We start from the raw sequence: 25698 nt of genomic DNA on the forward strand, positions 1-25698 counted from the left end.
AAAAAAAAAAAAAAGACTTGGTACGGAATCTATCAACAATGTAACTGGCACGTCACTTGTTCATGTTGCTGGGCTCCAGGGCTCATTTACTGGGACAGCAGAGCTGTCAGCAGTCAGCTTTGCTTTTGACCACATTTTAGGTGACTGAGTTCCCGTGGGACTTGATACCTGAGCAGTGTGTCCTTCACACCACTCCCAGGGGGCAGAGCCTCTCCCAGTGGTGACTTTTATAGGGGAAGAGCCCCACAGGGCAGTACATAACATCTGTAAGTGCCTCAAGGCCCAGTGCTGCTAGTATCTGTATTAATATTCCTATCCCCACATTTCTGTGGAAGGCTCCATTAGCCCATATCCTAGAAAGAAGTGGCGTGGGGTTCTGCAAAGGGACCCCCCAAAGTAGCTCTGTCACTCTCTGCTTGTGGTAGATGGCAGATGAGCACAGAATTTGGGGGAGACAGTGGTTTAAAAATCTTTTTAAAAATTGAACTGGCTAGGAATTAAAAATGGATGGATTAGTTACATAGTTCCCATAGTTCCCTGAGGCAAGCAATCAGACTCCAGACTCAACTGTCTTCCAGCTGTGTGAGTGAGAAGAGGATTCCAGAAGCCAGCTCTGCCCACCTTCTAATCTCCAGTCGCAGCACCCGAAGGCACTCCACTAAGTACATCCCCACAGTTAGTTCTCTCCTGTTCCAAGCCAGTGTTTTTTATGCTTCCTGCCTGATCTGTGTAACTGGTGTTAAAAATACTAGCTGCTCTGTTTTCAGAAAGAATTTAACATAACCAAACTCTCTTACACATTAGATCAGTTTTTCTTGGCTCTAAACATCTCTTCTTCAAGTCTGAAATTCCCAACTCTTGTTTTGTTTTGTTTTGTTTTACCTTAGCCCCCAGAGTCCCCTGAGAAACTAGCAACAACACAATCACAATGACACAAAGCACCTGGTGGACAAGGCTGTGCTGTTATTCCCAGCCCTAGGTTTTGCTGGGTTGGTCCTCAATGAATTGGCGGATACTTAGTGGATAAATTCTATCTCGTTCCTTTGTTCTCAGCTCATTATTTCTCCTCTTTATTTAGCATTCTTGGAGAATGTGCAGCCTACCTCACTGGACTGAACCAATGGTTCTCACAATGTGGCTTCATCAGTCGAGACTGGGGGGACTCTACATAGCACTTCCAGTACTTACATAAGTTTGAACTATCACGATCCTCATGGAAACACCTACATAGGCAGGCAGGAGAACAGGCTGACTGCCCTTCACATAAAAGCCCTTCACAAAAGCCACCTGCAGGCAGATACCTACTTGTGTCCATACATGACAATCTCAGTACTTATTAAAGAGTATTTTCTTTCATTTTTTTAAAAAAATATTTATTTATTTTATGTAAATACACTGTCTTCAGACACACTAGAAGAGGGCACTGGATCCCATTACAGATGGTTGTGAGCCACCATCTGTTTGCTGGGAATTGAACTCAGGACCTTTGGAACAGCAGTCAGTGTTCATGACTGCTGAGCCATCTCTCCATCCCCTAATTACTATTTTCAACACTCCATTTAGTCCCTTACCAATCCCATGAGGCAGAACCATATCACAGATCTAAACACCGAGGCTAGAGAGGCTGAAAGAAGGCAGTTCTGCTGTATGCTCTCCGCCCCTCACCCCTGTCCCACCCCCTACTGTCCTGCCTCTTTGCATTAATCTTTCACCCTTTTAAAGGCTACTTCAAACTGATTTTGCTTGAAGCGAGTATGGGCAAGTTATTAATCTCTGTTTTTCAACCGTGTCCTAGTTAGTCAGGGATGATACAGCCCTGTGGAATGAGGGTGATAATTTCGTGTACCAATCTTTGGTCCCTCATTTCCTTGCAAATAAATCTACTGATATTATGGACTTTGAAGAAAAAAAAGTCTTATCAGTAGATGGTCGATTTTTATGCAGCAGGAAGTGAAAAGCCAGAGTGTGCATGTGTATGGTGTTTATAAATGTCATCGACTAAAACTCAAGACGTTAAATTAATCTGGAAGAGACTTAATGATGTATGTGATGATTATGTTGCACGGCACTTAAGGCGTCAGTGAGGAGCATCCTACAGAAACGAGTGTCACTGGTGTGAATTTACATAGGTTTTCTTTGATAATGTTGTTATCCAACACTATCCAGCTATTCATATCGGTTTAAACCCAAGGGAGATTATTGGCCCTCACAATGGGAATATCCGGGGTGAATTCAGTGACTGATTCTCTCTGTACCCCAATGCAGGACTTCATATAGCTCAGACTGGCCCCCAACTCCTTATATTCTCAAGAATGACCTTGAACTTCTCTTCTTCCTGCCTCTATCTGCCAAATGCTTGGATTATGGGTGTGCACCACCGTTCACAGACTGAAATGTCTTTGGTCAAAGCAATTCAATTCTAGATGCAGAAAGGGGCACAAGTGTTATAGGAAAGAAAAGGCAAAGGTGAGACAAAGTGTAGTCAGAGTAGAATTCAAATGTCCTAGCATGTCTGATTTTAATTAGGAAGGAGAAAAAGGAGGCAGGGTTAAGTGTGACGATGTCAGATCCAGAGCACAGTAGATGATTACGGTTCATAACAAATTGCTGAGTATTTTAGAGAAGGTAGCAGAGAGGATCTTTCATGTTTCCAATACAAGAAAAGGATACATAGTTGAAGTTACGAACATCTAATACCTGGATATTACACATTGCAGCTGTATAGTGAAATGTTACACTCTAATCCACTGATACCTACAACTATGACATGTCTAAATATCAAAATACAGATAGTTTTTTTTAGAAGGAGGCAGGAAAGAAAATAACACACAAAAGTAACAGAAGAATTCTGAAGACCAAAGGCAGAAACAAACTCTCCTGGCTTCCCAAATTTGCTGATATTAGCTCAGTAGCCTGAACAAGGAGAATGGCCCTAGACTCTTCTTAGTGGAAATTCTGTTGTACTGGTTCTTTCAAGGCTTTTTAGTTTATGGAATGAAAATTCAGGCTTATAAACTCAGTGATAGCTCCTCTTCTCTGAGGATTGTCAGGAGTCTGAACAATCACTGCTGAATGGTATCATTATTCCAATTAATGAGAATTACAGGTAGAAGACCACAGGAGAAGCCTGGCTCTCAGCTATACAAGGTTCCTCCTAACGTTTCTTAAGGAAATCAGACTTTAATTTCTTTGCTGTTGTAATCTGCGATTTTGCAAAGCAGACTTCAGAGTATCTTGAATTTGAATCAAGAAGAGAGAGAGAGAGAGAGAGAGAGAGAGAGAGAGAGAGAGAGAGAGAGTGTGTGTTAGCTGTGGCTGGTAAGTCACAGAAGTAAGGGTATCTCCCACATTGGAGGTGTTGCTCCCCTCGGATCAACATTAACAGAATTGATTATTAGAGTTTGAAAGCTTTTTTATTTTTGAGAGGCTTGTCCTCAGGGCTATCTGCTCTGAGATGTGACCACATGGGTCAGACCCCTTAAGGTATTCTAAAGACTTCCCACTGAATCTGCAATACAAGGACCAAAAAGTGAGAATATAATTAAAAAATTTTTAAATTAATTAATTGACTGATTAATTAATTACAGTTCTAGGAATCAAACCCAGGGCCTCTCATATGCTGGCAAGTGATTTACCACTGAGTCACAGGATGGCTCCTTGTTTTTTTTTTTTTTTTTTTTTTTTTTTTTTTTTGTGATATTCACTCCTCAGTAGGAGAAAGAGTAGACGACATGTGGCAAATAGTGTTCTAAAAATAGCAATAAAAAGAAGCAGCACCAGGAAATTGTCCTAATCACCCTGTTTCCTATAGAAAAACGGAGGTGTTAGTGTCATGTCTGCACTGTGTAGCTGAGCAGTTATGAACAGTGATGACAGGAAGTGCTAGGAATGGCATGATGTGGACCAGCCGAGGATGGGGGGGGGGGGGGGAAAAAGAACAAAGTCCCTCTTACGTCTTTCATTAAAAAAAAAGAGATTTATTTATTTACTTATTTTATGTATATATGAGTACACTGTCACTGTCTTCAGACACACCAGAAGAGAGCAGCAGATCCCATTACAGATGGTTGTGAGCCACCATGTGGTTGCTGGGAATTTAACTCAGGACCTCTGGGAGAGCAGTCAGTGCTCTTAACCACTGAGCCATCTCCCCAGTCCTCCAGTTCTTTTCTTTTCTTCTTCTTCCTTTTTATTCTTTTAATATATATTTTTGAGAAATTTACACAATATATTTTGATTAGAGTTATCCTTTTCCCCCAACTCATTTCAGATCATCCCCCACATCCTGACACTCAAACTCCGATCCCCTCTCTTTAAAAACAAAGAAAAACAAACAGTACTCCCCCTCCCCTCAAAAACCAAAACACTGTGGAGTCCAGTTTGTGTCAGCTACTCCTAGGCCTGGAGCCTGCCCTGGAGTGTGGTGGATATACCAGTTGTAGCTCCACTGAAGAAACGAACCTTTCTGCTCACTGCAGCAATCTAATGCCAACAGCTCCTTCACTAGGGATGGGACTCCATGCCCACTTGTGCCCCGCTCTGCTGATATTTTGTCTGGCTTTAGCTTGGGCAGGTCCATGTCTATCACAGTCTCTGTGCATCTACCTGTCTTACTGTGTCTGGAAAACCCTGTTTCCTTGTGGTCCTCTCCTACCACCTCTGACATTTACAGTCTTTCCACTTCCTCTTTCACATAGATAGATTCCCTGAGCCTTGAGGTCAGGGCTGCGATATAGACGTTCCATTTAGGACTGAGTGCTCCAAAGGCTTTCTCTTGTCTCTGCACATTGTTCGTGTGTGTGTGTGTGTGTGTGTGTGTGTGTTTAGTTTCCATCTGTAAGAAGAAGCTTCTTGCCAGGTGGTGGTGGCACACGCCTTTAATCCCAGCACTTGGGAGACAGAGGCAGGCAGATTTCTGAGTTCGAGGCCAGCCTGGTCTACAGAGTGAGTTCCAGCTCAGCCAGCGCTACACAGAGAAACCCTATCTCGAAAAAAACAAACAAACAAAAAAAAAACAAAAAAAAGAAGAAGTTTCTCTAACATGGGCTGAGCATTGGTCTATGGGCATAGCAGTGTATCTTTAGGAGTGATTTTTATTCCATGTCTCTTTGACAGAGTCATAGTAGTAAGTCCTTGTCCCTAGTGTCCCTGGCCTATACAGCTCAGGTTCTTGGCCTCATCAGTGTTGGGGATGGCTTCTGTCTCATGGAGAAGGACTTGCATTCAATAGAATGTGGCTGTTTATATTCCCGTAATAATCATGGTACAATGTATCAGAAATCCTAGTGCTTAACTTTGAGGTATCATGTACAATGGAACCAAAGATTAACATCTAAGAGGTGTTGGCTGTGCTCTCAGATAAAAATAGTCATGGCTTCATGAACACGTAAGACTCTTTACTGCAGTCATGGCAGTCATATATTAACAAGCAGCATCCCAGTGTCGGAACCGAACCATGGAGTCCTTGTATATAGCTCATTGCCCTTGGGCCAGCGAGCTAGCTCAGTAGATGAGGACATTTGCCATCAAGGCTAAAGATCTAAGTTTGATGTCAGGGATCCAGACTTGGGGGCAGGGTGGGGCGAGAAAGGAACTGATTCCTAGCAGATGTCTTCTCAGGTAGACATGTGTAACTTACATGTATGTGTACACATACAATGGAAAGCTCATTGCTCTTGGCCTTAGTTTCTATTTTTCACATGTTTTCCAAATCCAAGAGCCTTGCTAGTGCCAGCAATCTAGAGCTAGATCTCTGAAGCTGACTGGTCTTATCAAGAAGCTGATTTTCCCATGACAAAGGCCACCACTGGCGACCATGAAGATCTGAGGCTCCCCATAGAACCTCCTTCAGACAGATGCACTTGAGGCCTGGAGACAGACAAGGGATGAGTCTGCCCTCTTACTACTCTATCCCAAAGCCATAGAAAAGGACAGTGATGACAGAAAATGAAGTGAGAGGCAGCTCTGGAGACAGTGACGTAATCTGTCATCAGGGAGATTTGGGTCAATCAAGTCTTCAGCAAGGGAAACCAGCCTACAACATTTGCATAGGGTGAGTCATTCTTGCTCCACCTTGAGCCAACAGTGGCAGGTTCCTTCCATTTCTCATTATGCACTCACAATGTGCTAGGTGACTTGGCTAGGAATGCTCCCTCGAACTTGACACTGCCCATTGTCTTCTTTTTTCATTGTCCTTGTGCGGGTTGGGAGGGGGTGAGGTGGGCAGGGATGCCCTTAAATTGTGCTTCCATGAGACTCAGCAGTTTCTTTTGACTGACTGACTACCTAGCAGTCTAAAGATCAGAAGGTAAACTCTATGTGCCTTGTCTTGATTGGTAACCATATTTGGCTACAGACGATTTTGTCAATGCGCTATGTTCACTGTTAATCTAACTGCTACCAAGACCCATTTTTCTGGCCTTAAAGTAGACCAAAAGTTTGGGGTGTGTGTGTGTGTGTGTGTGTGTGTGTGTGTGTGTATGTGCATTCAGGTACACTTGTTCAGGAATGTGCATTCCATGTATGTCTGTATATTGGCTTGAAGACTGAAATCCAGTTTACTGAGAAGTAGAAACCTGCAGAATTAAAATATTCTTGAACTCCAGAGAAAAATGACCATGGGTATATAGCAGACAAGTATGAATACAGTGGTTCTGGGGGTCAGAGGTCAGGGAGATGACTTAGTGGGTCAAACAACAGGCCACATAAACCTGATGACATGAGTTCAATCCCTGGAGCCTACTTAAAAAACTGCATGTGGTGTCTCCCAGCACAGCATTCCTGTGCCAAGATGAAAGGGTAGAGCCAGGAGTGTTGGCCAAGAGCTCATGGGCCAGCTAGCCTGGAGAAGGATGCACAGCTGTAGAGACTCAGGCTCAAACAAGGTATAAATTGAGAACTAATTTCAAAAAGGTATCCTTTGTCCTTCATACACTGGAACCCACATGCCTGCCCCTGTATGTGCACACCCACAGATTTATGAAGTAAGAAGGTGTTTTTAAGCCGAGAGATGGCTTTCTGTTTTGTGTAAAGATGAATATTTGGCCGGAGCTTTTCCTTCTTCTTCCTTGTAGATTTTCAATTATGTTCAGTTTTAAGTACCTGATCTTTTAGAGTCCCTGTCTGCTGCTTCTGGTTAAGTCTTTGTTTTGGAACAGTCTATGTTTCCCGGATGTGCTAGTGGTAAGGGAGGGAGCAGGGCTCATGTTATGGGCAAATCCTCGGGCCACTCTTTTGCCTACTCTGCCTTCTCTAAGTGATTGAAAAGCGTACTTGACACACATTCCCTTTCTAGAGATCAAGCCATAATTAAATCCAGGAAACCTTGCTGACGGTGGAGCCCGCAGGTGTTAGATTTGCTATTTGTTCTTGCAAAAGCCCACAGTTCTGGATTGTATGTGGCTGACACTGGCAGGGCCAGTTAAGGTGACTCTGAAATGTTTGTTCTGCCTGCCGTTCATTTTGTTTGGTGAAAATGAAAGCCTGCCAGCAGAGTGGAGCTGCTTGGAATACAGATGTAGGCATTTTCTTACAAAACTCAAGAAGACTAAAGGTTAGTTCCCTACTGGGCCAACAAATAAGAAACCATCACTGAGCAGTTAAGAATAGGTAAATACAAACGGCTCTTCCAAGGGGGAGATGTCTGGTGGGATGCCTGTGTGGAACGCAGACTTAACAGCTTCATCAAAGAGAATGTGTTAAATGCTCATTAACTAAATGTACAAATGATTCCCAATTGGGAGGTGTTACAAACAACAGAGGAAACACACACACACACACACACACACACACTAATTACATGCATGTGTGCACACAAAGCAGGAAATGCAGTAAACGTTGGCTTGGCAAACAAACCTGAGATTAAATCATCATAAATATAGACAGCAGCGGCATATGCTCCCTCCAGAATTAAGTTGAGAATTCTTGAATGGCAAGATTCAGGATTGGCAGGATGGCTCAGTGGCACTTGTTGAGGTTTGGTCTTTTGTTATGTATTGTAATGTTAAATACTGACCCCCTCCCGCCCCCCCACACACAAGACAAGGACAAAAGAGAAACTGCAAGCAGACCCAAGCAATGCTATGTAACTTTCTTCCCCGACTGGCGAATAAAGATGCCTGCAGCCTATAGTTGGGCAGAAGAGAGATAGGCAGGGTTTGGGTTCCTGGGCTTGGGGTCTGAGGAGGACCACAGGGGAAGAGAGAGAATGGAGAGAGGAAGATGCCATGGAGTAGGTGAGTCATGAAAACATGGCCATGAGGGCTGGCCAATTGGAGTGAAGAGCAGCCCAGATGGAACATGACAAGTTATAATGGGGTTATTAGTGGGGAAGTAGATTCTAATAGTTGAAAGGATAGATACCTGTCCAGCTCTAGTGCTGATGAAGGCTTATTATAATATAAAGGTTTGTGTTTTTTATCTGGGAACTGAGTGATCAAAGAGAGAGGAGAAACACTGACTAAGATTAAATATCTACTACAACAGGTACTTGTTGCTAAGTCTTCAATTCGATATCCTGATCTCACAAGGTGAAAGGTAAGACCAGACTCTGACCTTCACACGAGAACTGTAGCTCATGTAGACTCAAGAGTGCCTGTACATACATATACTCATATACATGCACACACACATATGCATGCATATACACACATATACATGCATATACACACATACACATGTGAAAAGAAATAGCTATTCTTCACTTCTGATGAATGTTTTTGGGATTCTCCAAGGAAAGTTGTGGCTGAGGGGGCAGAGACACTAACATCTTCACACTTAGAGGGGAAAGTCTGGGGGTCCCCAACACCGTTACAACCATCATAGGAGAAGGCCTGATACTGACATGCCTCTAGACTCAAGATTTGTAACCAAAGTCCTTTATTTTCCAAGATTTTAAGGAGACAGCAGCCTATCCCATCCTCTGTAGTGGAGGGAAGGTAAACCTGGACCTGGATCACACTGGCACCCTTCATTGCCTCCCTGGTTCCCCAGAAGCCACTATGAAGGCTCCTTGAGGTTACTTTAGGTATTACATAGGTATCCTCAGGGAACTGGAGCATGACCAGGACCCTCTGTCTCATCCTGATACTGTCAGAGAGCTGGGACAAAAGCCAAACTTCTGTTCTCATCTCACCTCAGATGTGACTCTTTGGACTTTGTAGGCAGGCTCTTGGGCCAACACACACACACACACACACACACACACACACACACACACACACACACACAAAGCAGCCAGGTAATAGGCAGAGGCATGTGGAGGACTGGGTGACATAGTACCTGAGCTGAAGTTCTGTGTCTGCTGTTCAAGTCTTTGTACCTCACGGGATTATAGATCCCTGGTTAGCTTGGGGCTTTGCTATGGACTGAATTGGGCACCCTTCTAGATTTATATGTTGATGTGGAGAGAGGGTTTTAGAATGGGTGCTTGTGTCCAAATGAGGTCATCATAGTGGATTTCAAGTCAATGGGAATGGTGACTTTATAACATGACATTAGGACATGGTCACATGTAGGGAATGACACATGAGCATACAGGAAGAAAATGGCCTCCTCCAAGCCAAAAGGAAAGGCTCCAGAAATAACCAATCCTGTTGATATGTCATCTTAGACTTGCAGCCTCTGGGACGGGGAAAATAAATTCCTGTGAAATAAGTCATTCAGACCATGGATTTTCTACAGCAGTTTTATGTACTAATATAGGATTTTAAAAGAGGGGGGCATGAAGCAGAGACAAAGAGGTCTTTAATCCCATGATGCGGAGAAACATTTTAGAGGAATGATATATTCATTACAACCACAATGATGACGACAACAATGATGACGACGGTGACGATGACTACCACCACCACCACCACCACCACCACCACCATTGCTGCCAATGCCGTCACCACTGATGCCCAAACAGGGACTTATGTATCCCATACTGGCTTCAAATTGCTACATAAAGAGGATTACATTGAACTTCTGATTGTCCTGCCTACACCTCTAGGGTGCTGGTATTGTAGGTATATAATACCATGTGGTGCTGGGGATCTTTATTGCTTGCTAAGCAAGCACACTTATCAACTAGGCACACCCTTTAGTTCAAGGATCGATCCTTTAGGAAGGATTCAGTCTTGATTTATGATATAAGAAAGTTCACGAGCACTGTCTATGCCTAGGTAGTGCAAAAGTTCCTCTCGAAGCCAAATTTCAACTCTAACAAACAGGACCTATTCAATCTCTAACACACACAGGCAACTTGAGGTTATAGTAATTCAGGGAGAATCTGGGACACCTGCTTGTTACAGGTCACCAGATCTCAAGTCCAGACGTCTGGCCACCCTCATTTTTTGAAGGCTGTACCGAGAATTGGTAGAGCTGCTTTGATCACGTGGTTGAGCACAGTACAAGCCGGGCCAGGATTGCTAGCCTGACATGCTTAGAACATTTCATTTTCACCTAAAAGTAAAGTCGGGGCTGAGCGGATGGCTCAACCTGTAAAGAGTTCATCCTGTAAGGGTGAGCACCATACTTCGGATCTCCAGCACCCACATAGAAGTTTGGTGGGTACAGTGGCCCATTTGTAGTCCCAGTGTCAGGATGTGGAGAGCAAGCTGGCTACCCAGTCTGACTAAATCACTGAGCTCTGGCCTCTATGTTAAGGTGGAGACAAGAGCAGACACCCAGTGGCAACCTCTACTGTCTGAACTTGTACCTGCATACATATGCACATACATCTGTACCTGCACAGGTGTGTATACCTACATGTATCACACACATGTGAAAGTGTACTTGTACATAGGAATACCACATGCACATACATACATACATGCTTTAAAAATGAAAATAAAGCTAGGGTCAAAATCTTTTATTGGAACTATCAATGAAACTCTATGCATGGACCATATATATGGAACCATCATCGATGAAACCCCACACGGACATTGCATATAGATCTCCTTGAAATGTGTGGAAATTTATGGGAAGGATAAAAAGATATAACCTCTCATAGATTTTGGATAAATAGCATGGGTGATATAAATGTGTTTCTTGAAAAGCCTTGTAGAGTTCTCTTGATATGACTCTGGAGAATGAGTGGCTTGTGTGTGTGTGTGTGTGTGTAATACCCAGAGGTCACACTCAGTGCTGGGTGAGAATCTCTCTGTTTTGTCAGGTCTGAGGAAAGAACCCAGGGCTTGCAAATGGTAGGCAAGAACATTCCCAATGGGCTACACCCCAGAACTCCTATCATCTAAGAACAAGGCTGGATGTTCAAATTCTAGTCCTTAGAATAACAACACCCCCCTCTGAGAACAGTTTAGATGACTTGCTTCCTTTCGAGTGGAGGGAGGTGAGCTCTGGGAGGCCCACAGCGGCTCTCCCTGTGCATGTGGTGTCTTTGCTAAGTTGTGTTCTGGCCATGAACTTGGCCATTTACTCATCTAATCTAAACAGTCTAGTATTAAATATTAAATAAACTTTACAACAACCCATCTTGGAAAAAAAAGGTTTACTTAGCCTTAAAAATGTTCATGCCAGTTGTGTGAGAGGCTCTACTTCAGGGACTGCACTGGAGAAAATAATCTGAATTGAGGACCTGGAAGTTCATCGGTAGCGTTATTTGCAATTTTTCAAATTGGAAATAACTTTTAAAGATACAACAAAGAAGAAGGACTAGGGAAAATTATGTTACTTCTATTACACAGACTTCAAAAAAGATGCTTACAAAGCGGTCTTAGTGGTACAAGGAGCATTTGATAAAATTTTAAATAGAAAATCAGAATATTAAATTATGCATAAAACAAGACTTCAAAGTCCTGGAAAAGACTGAAGGAAAAAAAAAAAGGAGCAGAAGAAAATACAGCAAGTAGGAAGTATCCCTGGGTTTGTAATTACAGCTTTTTCTTGTGTCCAAGTTTTTGTTTGTTTTGCAAGGTTGGGGATCAAAGACCAAAGTCAGGGCCTTGGTCATGCTGCGTAGGCTATGGTGAGCTAAGCACCCAGCCCCTGAAAGTTTCCATCTTTATACATGTGAGCATGTAACTCTTTTACGAACTGGAAAGATGATTAAAAAACAGCTTGGCTATTGGTTCTTGTCATTAAAACACCCCAGGTAGGTTTTCCTTTTATTGTTGAGCAGGGTGGCCTCTGCCTCTCCACCCAAGCAGCTGGTGCACTTTGCTGCTAAGCTGTAGAGTTATGGGCGGGCATTTGGAAGTTCCTGGTCTCTTGTATGCATTTTTACTGTGGATATTTCCTGATACAGATGACACCGCTCCAACTATTTTCTGTTTCCTGTACTTCCCCATCAATGGGGAAGCACCTCATTGGCTCAGTGTGAAATCTGAATAGACACACATGCTCTAAGCAGGCAGTGTTCTTGCTCATCTGTGTATACTGGTGCAATGTGATGACCACAGGTTTCCCTTGTGACCATGTGTGTGTGAGTGTTCATGCAGACACGTGCACACAAACACACACATGCACACTCACCACCCTGCCACTCCGCCCACCTCCTGCCCAGCTAGAGCTCTGTGGAAGGCAGGCATGTGGCAGGAGTCCGTGGCAGCTGTCTCAGAACCCAGGTGGCTTCAGGGTGAGTATCACAGCTGCTGTGGGGGCTGGGGATGGGAATGGGAGTGTGGCGTGAGGAAGATGGCCTTGACCTCCAGTTACCTCTGTCCACTCAGCCATTCAAAAGGTAAGTAACTACTCTAAGGACCCATGATGTCTCAGGACAAGGAGGCCAGCAAGCTTGGTGGCAAGCAAGTGGCAATCTTGCTGGAGAGGACTGGGAGGCAGTGGGGAATCTCTCCAGGCATCCTTGGGATACGGGTCTTTGAAGGGTCCCTCCCCTTAGTCTTCTTTAGCAGAGAAAGAGGCTCAGAACCTGAGGTTGTAACAGGGACAAGTGAGCCTAGGACAAAAGGCCAGGCTTGAGCTGGACTTTGGAGAAGAGATACCACATTGGATAGGGTCTCTTTATACAGCTCTGGCTGTCTTTGAACCCCCTATGTGGCCTTGAATTCACAGATATCCACCTGTCTCAGCTTCCTGATTGCTATCCATCAAGCCACGTAGGGGTCTTATCTTAAATTTCACTGAACACACTTCACTATGCAAATATGTGATCTTATCAGGATGGTGGTCAAAGCGCCTCATAAACTTCTCCCCACATCAAGTGAGACAGCGCCCAGTGGTTCATCCCCTCCTGTACCACACATCTGTCTACCCCTCCTCTGACAACCATTCTTAACTCTTTCAGTTGCTTTTTGTTTATTTTTTATTCTGGCATTTTCTCATTTTTAAAGCATGAGCTTATTTTTGCTATTTCTTTGTCTCCCTATGGGGAACATATAGGTATTATCTACTGACCTGAAAAATAATTGCCTTTAGTTTTGGTTCAAGAACCAGGCAATGACCAGGTGGTGGTGGCACATGCCTTTAATTCCGGCACTTGAGACAGAGGCAGGTGGATTGATCTCTGTGAAGTTAGCCTGCTCTATGGATTGAGTTCCAGGACAGCCAGGGCTACACAAAGAGAAACCCTGTCTCAGAGAACAACCAGCCCATAATTCATTCTATAAGATAGAACTGAACATTCCTATGCATCGGATTCCTAAACTGTAAGCTGTTTATTTCTTCTCAGTACTGCAGATTGGAACTTGGAGCCTCACCACATGCACGCCAGGCAAGCTCCCTGCTGCTTAGGTGTGTCCCCAAAGTTCTTTTGACCTTTACAGGCAGGGTCTTACTAAGTGGTCCAGGTTGGTTTTGGGCTCCCTCCATAATCTAGGCAAGCCCAGCCTGTCTGTCAAGTCACAAGGACTGCAGGTCTGCTGCACTGGGCCCAGCTTACAAGTGATAGTTAATCATCCATCTTGCTCTCCCCGTCATTTTCCTTCTTCTGTTCTCACTGTATTACGTCAATACCGTTGACAGGCAGAAGCTGCAGGCGGGACTTGAACGGCACACTGTCTATTGGTAAAGATGTCTAGGCTCAGTTAAGGTCTGAGGACTTCTGGGAGGGAAGGGGCCTGGGACAGCTTTAGACTGTAGTGAGATTCTGAGGAATTCAGTCACTCTCAAGGGAGATTCAAAACAGAGCCACGTGATGTTCTGGGTGGGACCAGCTAGCTGCTCATTTCTCTTCTTGCTATGCTCAGATAGTGTTGTTTTCTGTGAGGACAGCAGGGGACTGACTCAGTGTGACACACTCCTTAGTCAAGCCAGCCTCAGGACAAGAGGTTCTCAACCTGTGAGTCCTGAACCCTTTGGAGGTCCACATATCAGATATCCTGCATATTACAATTGATAACAGTATCACAATTACAGATATGAAGCAGAATTACAGATATGAAATAATTTTATGGTTGGGGTCACCACAATATGAGGAACTGTATTAAGCATTAGGGACACTGAGAGCCGCTGCTTTAAAGGCAGGTGAGAGCAGTGTGCCTTTATGGCTATCAGGTTTATATTTGTATATTTTTATAACTTTAGGATCTGTTCCTATTAAGGGCTTTACCTTAGTATATGCTATAAACAGATTTTATACTGTTTTATTTCTTGGAGTTTCCTTTTGTATTTAGAAATTTGTGTGTGTGTGTGTGTGTGTGTGATGCCCCCCTCAATTGCTCTCCACTTTCCTTCATTTATTTTTGGATATTCTTTTCTTCATCTGTATCTCCTTCAATTTCTTTCATCAGTGTCTTGCTTCTCCATTTTTTTCTTTTGGACAGGATTTCACATTAAACCCTTTAACTGGGAGTCCACAGATTGGACTGGCTGGCCAGTGAGCCCCAGGCACTTCCTGTCTCTGGCTCCTCAGTGCTGGGATTACACCCACACACTGTCACTGTTCCGACTGGTTTTTTTCCCCATGAGTGCTAGAGATCCAGTTTAGGCCTGCACACAAGCAAGGCAAGCATGTCGCACACTGAGCCACACTTCTGAGGAAGCACACCTCACGCTTCCCTGAGGACTTTCCTTCTAATTTGCTTGCTGTTGGGTTTGAAGTGCTGGGATGGAGTTTAGAGCCTCAGATGTGGGGACAAAGGCTCTACCACTGAGCCACATCCCTAGTCTTCTCTCATAATCTTATTGGACAGGGTCTTCCAGAAACTTCCAGGAGGAGATTAATGTTGTTGGTCTACTGAGGAAAGGTCTCAGACATCACCTGTCCTTATAATCCTGAGGTCACTGCTTCCTGGTGTCTCATCTTCCTGATGGAAGGGACTGCTGTTTGGATTCATGTTGCTGTGTGTCATTCTCTCTCTCTCTTTCTCTCTCTCTCTGTCTGTCTCCCTTCCTCCCTTCCTCCCTCTTCCTCCATTCCCTCCATTCCTTCCTTCCTCACTGTTTTTAGAAACTCCTTTTTCCTCTTTTTTGAAATTTCACAGTGATGTGTGGGTTTTTTGTTCGTTTTGTTTTTTGTTTCTTTGTTAGATGCTGGCAGTTAATTTAATAATAATAATGATAATGATAATATAACAATAATACCCCTTGCAACAAAGAGGAAGCCTTTCATCTCCTGGGTTGCTGGTGGGCAGGGAAGGCCAGGTTGGGTAAAAACTGTCTGAGTACTTGCTTCCTCCTTGGCTGCCTGAGGGTTGGCTGCCTTCTTGACGCAGTAACTAGTCGGACCTACTGACTCCTTCAAAGAAAACAAAAGCTACCTGTCTCTGATCCCAGGAATACAATAGTATCTAAGAAACAAACACACAAACAACCCAAGGAAACCCCCAAAACAAAATCAGGCAAATTAGACAAGACCATATTGGATACCATCTTTGAATTTGGATTCCGTACTCATCCTAGGGCTGGTGACACAACTGGCGTGGTGTATGCGATTCCTTGGATTATGTCAAGAACAATGAGCCCCCAAACACACTTAAGAGACATGGCCTGCACGGAGAGAAAAAGCACCCTCGATAAGCAATAGGGAACACAGAATAGAGAGGAAAGGTCAGGGGCACAAGCCATGCCGGGTTGGTGTTGGAAGGGCTGGACGGAGCATCTGTCTTGGCTGGAATCCTTTACTAAAACAAACAAACAAACAAACAAACAAACAAAAACCCCCCAAAGCACAAAAAAGACACCCCCAAACCAAAAAACTAAACTAAAAACTAAAAATGAATCCTGCCTAACATCACTTTTTGGAAGCTGAGTTCAGAAGATAGAGTTTCACTAATTTTGTAGCTAGTTTCAGGAAACAGGACAGTTTTGGGGTTCACCCTCCCCAGCTTTTCTGCGGTGATAGGAGCAGGTGGCTCAGCTTCTTGGCTACTCAGACAGGGCTGGGATGGTAACTGGAGCTGCACCTGGGATTCTAATTGCTTCCACCACAGACTTCCAAAGCTTCACACCCCTACCCCAATTTCAGCCCTCTCACATGCTCTGGCCCCCTTCCCTGCACCCCAACTCTACCTCCTCCTCTGAGACTTGTAAGGTTCTCCTTAGGAGTTTTTCAGACTCACCTAATTAGTTGCCACTGTGTCCCTCAAGCCGTTTTTACATTCCCCAATTTTGTTGGTATTCTTCGTTCTGTAACCCACTTCTGCCCCTCGCAGCATGATCGTGTGCTCAAGACGTCGCTGATAGTGCAAAGTCACTTCTGCGCTACTTATTTTGCTAACACACTTCAGGCCAGTCAATGTACTACCTCAAAGTCACTGAAAGCACACCTCCATTGTAGAGTGTGTTTAGAGAAAACCTCCTTATTCTTTTTTTTTAATTTCTAGATGTTTTTCTTCTTTGATGGGCCTCTAAACTAGTTTTTCTTTAATGTAACAAAGGCTTGCCATTCAAACAACATAAATAAAGCAATGCAATCAATGGAGTGACTATTGTGCTCTAGTTGCTAGAGTGTGTTTTGTAGTCAGTATGCCTCCTTTGAGGTTCAAGGAACCTTTTCAAGGTGGGCATCACACTCGTTTTTATGGAGAGGACTCCAGTTTATAAACTCCTCCTAGGACATTCTGATTTTCAAGAAATGAACAGCAGGCAAGGTGTTCAAAGGCTGGATTCAAACTGGTCATCTCACATCTAACCTGATTACTCTTTCTGGGGCACTTCGCTGTCAGTCCTAAAGAAGAGATGGATGTTAGGCAACAGTCTTTTGTGCATGCCAAGTGCTTCACGGGAGAATGACAGGTCCACCAAGGCAGAGACCGTATGCAGTTCTCCCATCACCATCTCCCAAGCATGAGAACAACGCTTGCCTTATTGGCTGACTAAATTGATTCTTTTTTTTTTTTAATCACGAATGGAGGGAGGTGAGGGGTGTCACCTCACTGAATGCTCAGAGCAAGTCCTTTGGTAGGAGGCTAGGAAACACGTTCTATAATCCTTGGGCTTTGTTTCCCAGGAGCCTTTACTTTCTAGGTGTGCTACCTACGTGCAGTCTGAGAATTATCCACAACAACCACCCATTCTCAGCTGTGCCATAGCTCAGGGTAACAGGCTCTAATGAGACAGTCAAGGAGCTGGCCTAAGGTAGGCCAGAATAACCCAGCAGTTATCTAACAAAATAGTGAGTGTCCAGTACATTTTATGCACCAGATATGGAGATTTTTATATTCATGGAATCTCTTTTTATTCTCACAAATGTCCCCCGACTCCTAGGTAGCCAGTTGGCTTCAGTTTAGTTTCTTAAATATCCCTTTGCCCAATGGAAGAGTTACTCAAAATTCAAGTCTGGTTGACAACTAGATTTCATTTTAATGTCTTATGCTTTCTTGTGTTTTGGGGCAGTTTAATGATGAGATGAACCAAACAAAATGGTTCTTGTTTAGGCACAACTAACTAGATTTGATATTTATGATAGGTATCTGTTGAATTTGTGGAAACTTATTCTTTTAAAGATCAGGATTCTTTCAAACACTCAAAAGTGCCTTTTTTTCTATCTGACCTACTTTTGGACAGATCAGCTCTTTTTATTCAGCGTATGGAAAGCCTTTTGACTGAGAATTTCAATTAAATTAAAATTTAATTTAATATTTATTTCTAGGACACTTGAACTGCTGCACACACACTCTGGAGGGCACTGAGTTCCCACCAATGGGCTTTAGGTTGGTTCTTCTGTGAAGCTGGGAAAGAAGACAATGCAAAGGAAGGGTTGGGCAAGTCCATCAACAGTTAACAGAGCCTCTTCTTCACTAGCATACACGGAGGCTACTGGGGCTTCTCTTATTCTCTGGTGTGTGTGTGTGTGTGTGTGTGTGTGTGTGTGTGTTCTCCTGATTGATATAGGATGTGATTTCACATTCTTTGAAGTCAGACATAAAAGAGAGCTCCTCTATGGATGTTTCAGAGTCACACTACCCTTTTTGGGAATGTTTCACACATTCTAACCCACCTATTCACCTAAACCCCACCCAAATCATCTGAGCGTCACGCTAATGACTTAACATAGGGATGGGAGAAACAGCCAGAGAATCAGATAGCCTTGGAAGGCTTTACGTAGAAGTACTTATAATATTAAATTATTAACTCTATAAATTCAGTAAAATATAAATTAAAATATTAACTTGAGACAGATGGAAAAAAGAGGGCCTACACAATACCTGTCTAACAGCATTGGGTCAGACTTTGGTTTTGGTTGAATGTGCTGACTCTGATAAAATGCCTATTTTTGATAGAAGACAATGAGATCAAGGGTTCAGAGCAATTTGAAGAGAAATTGGAGGTCAGAATTAAGCATAGGAATACTGGAACTTGGAGTTGGAGAGATGGATGGTCCAGTGGTTATGAGCACTGACTCTTCTTCCAGAGAACCCAGGTTCTATTCAAAGCACACTGCATCTCACAACAGGATGTAACTCCAGTTACAGGGATCTAATGCCCTCTTCTGGACTCTGTGGTTATTTAGCATGCAAATGTTGCACAGACATGCATGTAGGCAACACACACACACACACACACACACACAGACACACAAACTAAGATTTAGAAATAGAAAAGAATAACAGAATTATTTTAGAACATGAAACTGTCAAAACCTAATCTAGAAAACAGTCAGTGATCTCCTTCCTTCCTTCCTTCCTTCCTTCCTTCCTTCCTTCCTTCCTTCCTTAAGTCTAAGTAAAAACTGGGTTTTGAATAGTGTTGTATGGAGCCTAAGGGCAGAATGCTTGTCTGGCATGCAAGAGACTCTGGGTTTGAATTCTAATACTGTGGAAACTAGGCCCTCTGTTTTGTTGGTTTGTTTGTTTTGAGACGGGTATACCAGGCTGGTCTTGAACTCATAAAGTTCCTGAGTGCTGGGGCCATAGTTTGGCACTGCCATACCTGGCACAATTGTCTTTATGTTTATATTTGGGAAACAATGGGGTATGGATATATAATAGTATCTTTACAGTTTCAGAAAGAATGTTGAGACCTGTCTAGACACTGTTTGGGAGAGAGACTGCCTGCTTCTGATGTATGGAAAATTGAGCTCACCTCACTTCTCCCTCGGGTGATTCCAGGTTTCATTTCATTTTCTTTTGAGTGACAAGAGAGGTGCTGATAAAAGGCAGAGCCAGATGATTGACGTGTTACATCAACATGGTGATCCAATAGCACAGGAGAAGCATCCAAAGCCAGAGAGGCTGGTGTTCCTCTTGCTTCAAAGTTGGTGCCTGCCAGCCCAGACTCAGGTACATTGTTTACTTACATCCATCTTGCACCCGACAGGACTCAAACTCTTGGCCAATTCTTTCTGACTGATTATCACTTAATCCTTACAACAACACCTTGAAGGCAGGTGTCATTTCTGTTTTACAGGAAAAAAAAAAAAGAAAGAAACAAAGGAAGGCAAGGAAACCCCAAGGCCACTCCGCCGCAGGGCGGAAGACCAGAACTGGAGCCTGTTTATTGCATCTCTGCTGTCCCCTTTCTGCCCACATAGAGTAAGCAGTACACCGAAGAGGGACAAATTCTGACGGTCGCACACTCACGAGACTGCCATAAATGCTCGTTTGGAATTTTGCACAACCATCTCCCCAGCTTCCCACCAGTCTCTAAGGAAGGAGTCTTCCCTTCAGTATCCCATCCGTGCTCCCATCCTGAGTGCTCTCCTTCAGGTTATGCGTACATGGACTCTTGCATCAAGTATTTTCTTCACAGCAGGCATTGCAGTATGCTCTGAAGAAAGCCCCATCTTTAAGCAGTTTTGAGCACAGGAAAGTGACAATAGATATCACAGTCATGTGGGAATCTTAGTAGAAATGGGGCTTATGAGATGTCATAAGACTGCAGATGTAGAAAGAGAGGATTTTATAACTTTTCTGGGGATACATTTCTTCTAGAATTCTCCCTGCCCAGTCCAGTTTGGTCTTGAACTTTTGCTCCAGCTTCCTGAATGCTGGGATTAAAAGCATGCACCATTAAACCTGGTGGAATGATTTTAAAATATTCTATTTTATGTATATATATATGTGTATGTAATTTACGGCGTTATTACATTTATATGTATATATATTTATTATCTATAGTGTATGGATTTTGTTACATTTCTGTGTGTATATGCTCATGTTCATGTGTGAAGATAATAAGATAACTTGTAAGAATTGTTTTTCTCTCCTTTTAACACATGGTCCCAGAAACCTCAGGCTTGGCAGCACACACCCATACCTGCTGAGCCATCTCCCTGGCCCTGAGATTGATTTTAAATGGAGCCCTCAAACTTTTACATCAGTAGAGAAAACACCTGAAGCTGTGTACCAAGTTTTCTCAGAGGGGTCTGTGGTTCAGGGAGTAGAGACATCTTGGGACATCACATGGATGTTTTCATGATTTTGATGTTTGAGTGGAGCAAGGGTTGTCAGATCTTAGAAAGGGAAGAACATGGACCAGACAAAAGAAACCACAAGAGGAAAAGTACACACAAATAATTGGCTTGGACTCCAACCCAGGGGACTCTTCGAGGCAGTAGGGGATGGCAAAGTACCAAGACAAAGAGTTAGGGTTCAGACCAAGAACTAAGCAAGAATGTTCAAGACTAAGCAAGAATGGCAAGAATACTAAAAACATTCTCACAATTATTACTAGAGCTCATTGTAAAGTTTATTTTCTAATGCTGTTAGTCAAATGTTCGTTCTTTCTGTTCCTTTCCAGAAGTTTCTGGAAGATTCTATTTTAGGATAAATTTGCATTCTGCGCTTGAGCTCGGGGCTTGTTTCTGGGTGATAATGTGCTCTGAATTCCAAGTGTGGCTTTCAGAACTTCCAAGGAGCAAGGGCCTGTGAACCTGCATGGCGGCAGGGCTGGTTGGTGCCCTAATTGTAGAGCACCAAATGATGTTCCAAGAGGGGGCTGTGAGTAAAAAAAGAGGCTTGAGGGGAGGGGACACAGGCCACAGTGAAAACCCTGCTCATTCTGTTGGTGAGGAAAGAGGCAGTTGAAGAAGCCATTTTCTATGTAGCACTGTGGAAGCCTCTAGCATATCGCCTGAGTGTTATTCCCATGCCTCTACAGCTGCGAGACTTAACAAGAGGATTTACTAGGTTAGTTAGATCAAGACACAGGACTGGGATTGTGGTTTAGTTGGTACAGTGTGTGTGCCTCATACACAGACCCATAGACTCATTCTCCAGCACTGCATAATCTGCCTGGGGGCGGCGGGTGACAGAACAGGCCTATAACCCCAACACTCTGGAGAGGGTGGCGGCTATCAGAAGTTCAAGCTCATTCACAACCACATAGCTAATTGGAGGCTAGCCTGGGCTATAAGAGACCCTGCTTCAAAACACAAAACAAATTAGATTAAGTTGTGGGCATAATCATCTCTGTACAGCGAGCTGACCCGCATTCACTGTGCCTCTAGATTTTAAGGCACCTTCGCTAGTGGCCTTAGGTAGGTCAGGGATGGTTGTTCCATGCCTGACAGTCTTCCTTTCAGTCCGCATTGAGCAATCCATCTTCTCTACCCTCCAGTACAAACCCCAATGTGTTTGCTTCCTTCTCTAAAATAAAGCCTCTGTCTCTGGGGCATTAAGAGGGCATAGTCCCATGACACAGATTCCAGTCAAATTCTGGCATTCGAATAAACCTTCCCTTTTTCAAGAGCCAAGGCAACCAGTCGAGAGCAAGCAGTCTTTGGGCCCTGAGATGAGAACACCACCTGCCAACTGGGTTGTTCTGGCCTATTGTTTTTGGGACCAGGGAAACATAAGGAACAGAGGAGGTTTGTGTCGCTGGGATGCCTTTGATGAACACATCTGCACCAAGTTGAAAAAGGAAAATGGGCCAGGTCACTTTCCCCTCTCAGCTTTCCTTGGGGTTCCTGAACATTCTCACAGGGCAGGACTCATACAACAGAATGGTTATTTGGTCCAAATCATAACCACAGCACCGCGTACCTCCCCTACCATTTCTCTGACCCTTTTAATTACCTGTCCCCCCTATTCCTGACTTCTGGGGTTCCACTGTACCAAGGAATGTGGAAACCCACTCAAGCAGAGGCTTGTTAACTTCATGTATTTCTAGTGACATGTCTTCCCGAGACCTGGTCACCATACCAAATATTGCCCACTCTTGTTCAGAGACAGCAAATGGAGAGAGTACTAGTGTTAAAACGGTATATACGGAGTCTCAGCAACTGTGCATCCTGTAGCCTGACTTTCAGAGCTTTGTGCTTTTCTATTTCCTTTTAATTTTATTCCTTGGAGACACACACACACACACCATACATAATGCATATACACACATGTACCATATACATATGGAACACACACACACACACACACACTTCACACTCTTCAAAATATTGTTCTTGCAGAGAATACCCAGTTAACCAGAAAGCTGAGAAAGACACCATTTCAGTGAATTATCAGACAGTAAATGGTTACTCTGCAGGCCCCAGGTCCCCAGAGGCCTGTAATATGAAGTTCAGAGTCCCAGCCTTCATTCTTAGCATGTGTGGAAATCTTTTAAAATGATTTTGTAGATAAACGGAGGGTGGAAAAACTTTGGAGTTTTACAGTAAAAACTTCTCTTGGCTTACAAAATCTTTTTTTTTTTTTTAGAGCCCTAGAGAAAAATGAGTATCTGCATAATTAAATCAATGTATCGTGTATAATGAATATCAAGTCGCAAAAGAACGCAAACGCCTGGCAACACAGTTGGAGACGGAGGCTGCCTGACTCCTTGCAAGTTTGCTCAGTTTTTTCCTCACAGAACGCTCCCCCGCCCCACTGTCCTCTCATGTCTCACAGTGAGAAGGACACCAACCAGAACAATAAAACAAATATCTTAGAACTTGAAAATCCACAGCCTACGTACCCCGAAGTCTTGGTCCTCCATGGAGAGAGCTGCTCGTGGCTTAGCGAGCCATACGTTCAAATGATACTGGACTTCCTCTCTGACTCACGCATCCACAGCTCTGATGTAAGGCTCTTAGTGGGAAGCTGTTTTCAATTCAGGGCAGATGTGGGACACTCATGTAGCCCTTGAGCTTATGAACTTTAAAACAAATGGCCCGGAGGATGATAAGTCCAGAGGCGGCATCTGCTTCCTGAGGCCTCGCGGGGGCTCCTTCCAAACACTTAATGTATGACACTGTGACAGGAAAGCAAGCCTGGCTTATTAGGTTCTCAGCCTGTAAAGCGAAGGCTGCAAACATGCCTTAGAAACAAGCTTGCACATATATTTCAGAGCGCTTAACCAGACTTTCAGATGCATCAGGAGCGAACATCAGGGATCGAAACGCCCCTCCCTCCTGGGCCTCCAGGACGCTTTATACCGTTTGGCTCACTTGTGTTTAGTTTTTCCAAAAACTGAAATTGAATTGTTCTGGTTGTCTTTTCTTGGCTCATGAAAAGGAAGGGGGAGGGGGCTAGTCCAAGAGTTCCACAGAGAAACATCTAGAAATCCATTTAACATGGCAAGTTTAATGTTCTAGAATTAATGCTCTCAGGGCACAAACTGTCTCTATCTAAGCACACCTCCAAACACCTCCACCCCCATCCAGAGGCTGCTTTATGGTGTTGTCCCATCCTCCAGGTTTAACTCCACCCACACAAACTCTGTCTGGGGTTTACTATAACTTCATTCAGTTTAATAACCCTGAAAAGAAAGGTTATAAAAACATTAATTTTTGAAGGCATCTCAAGGGGAAATTTTTAATACTTTATTTTTTATTTTTTTAATTTTTTTTTGGTTTTTCGAGACAGGGTTTCTCTGTATAGCCCTGGCTGTCCTGGAACTCACTTTGTAGACCAGGCTGGCCTAGAACTCAGAAATCTGCCTACCTCTGCCTCCCGAGTGCTGGGATTAGAGGCGTGTGCCACCATGCCCAGCAATTTTTAATACTTTTAAAAATAACCCAACAAAATACAAGTTTCATAAAGTGCTTAAAAGTTGGTGTGTATTGTGTTTGGTTCACACAGATACGTCTATGTGTGAGTCGCATCAGTGAAGAAAGAGAAGACAGTTGCGTTAAAATGTGTATATTTTTAAAAAACATACTTTAGAGTGTACTCAGTGGCTCTTGCCATACAAGCTTAACAGATATCCTGGGTTACAGGGTGGACTGACAGCATTTACTCCTGAAAGTTATCCTTTAACTGCTACAGGAACACTGGCATGCACACACATGTACAGCCACGTACTAGTGCTAATATATAAATAGAAAATAATTTTGTTCCTTCGTATGGTGAATGTGACATGATGGAGCTAAGTACCGTGAATCACCAAAGACCCTTGGAGCTGTGAGTTCTGTCTTCAAGGGGAAAGACCTGAACTGTTCATTAAACTCTCTCTTAAGAATGTGTTAAATCATCTCCAGGCATCAGTACTTGCTTTTCATTTCATTCTTGTTTATTTGTTCTATGATGATAATGATTATCATTATTACTTAAATTTTTATATTAAAAGCAAATTTATTAGGAAGCTGCTTTCAGGCATGTTCCCTGGCCTTAAAGATTGAGGCCAGGGGAGTCACCATGGGGAGAGATTGGCCGGGGAGGAAAGAGAAAGAGAAAGGGTGCATGAGCAGAGAAAAGAGGAGGAGAAGAGATGAAAGATAGAGGGCTTATTATTCTTTTGACAAGGTCTCATGTAGCCCAAGCTAGCCTTGAACTTGCTATGTAGCTGAAGATGGCCTTGAACTCCTGACCTTTCTGTCTTTAGTGCTGGGCATGTGCCTCTATTGCTGGGTTATAAGGCATCAGTATCAGGGGTATTGAGATTTCTGGATAGGACAGAAAGGGATGTCTCCCTACATCTCTCTTTAAAGGAAGTGACCTAGATAAACCATCACCATAGTCAGTTTGTCTGTTTGTACAGAGGCTGAATTCAATAAATGATTTCTAAAGCAAAGTTCACACACAGTGATGGCATATTAGCTAAGCCCTGGCGGACCGGAGAGTGAGGCCTTCTCTCCAGTTTTTTGAAATCACCATTAACTACCATCCTGCTAACATTTCAAGGCCTTCTCCCACCTTGGAGCTTGAATTTATAACAAAAGCTGAGAGGCAAAATTTAGCTTAAAAATGGGACTTGATATACAAGGAAACTTGCGACTTCATAAGCACTAGGAACCTAGATCGTCATGGTCGGCTGCATAGGATACAAGAGAAACTACTCCCAAAAATGTCATTTCTAAATTCTGTCCTTGGTTATGGGCATCACTAATATATTTATTAAATAATTAGGACTGGTTTAAGAAAAAAATGTTTTTGCATGGAAGTGGCTGGGAGACTGTGGAAATCAAAGTGGGTCATTTTAAAA

At 43.4% G+C, this 25698-nt stretch overlaps 1 protein-coding gene across 1 annotated transcript in view; it reads right to left on the bottom strand.

Annotated features, from left to right (window-relative positions):
- Sash1 (SAM and SH3 domain containing 1) overlaps nt 1-23339 on the bottom strand; it is a 224609-nt gene extending 201270 nt beyond the window's left edge. The window contains exon 1 of the mRNA XM_029482360.1: nt 23251-23339. Within this exon, the coding sequence (XP_029338220.1) occupies nt 23251-23271 (21 nt within the window). The 5' untranslated portion in view covers nt 23272-23339. The remainder of the gene's footprint in view (nt 1-23250) is intronic.
- Nucleotides 23340-25698: the final 2359 nt, after the last annotated feature.

The sequence above is a fragment of the Mus caroli genome, chromosome 10, assembly GCF_900094665.2.
Source record: "Mus caroli chromosome 10, CAROLI_EIJ_v1.1, whole genome shotgun sequence".
Lineage (NCBI taxonomy): Eukaryota > Metazoa > Chordata > Mammalia > Rodentia > Muridae > Mus > Mus caroli.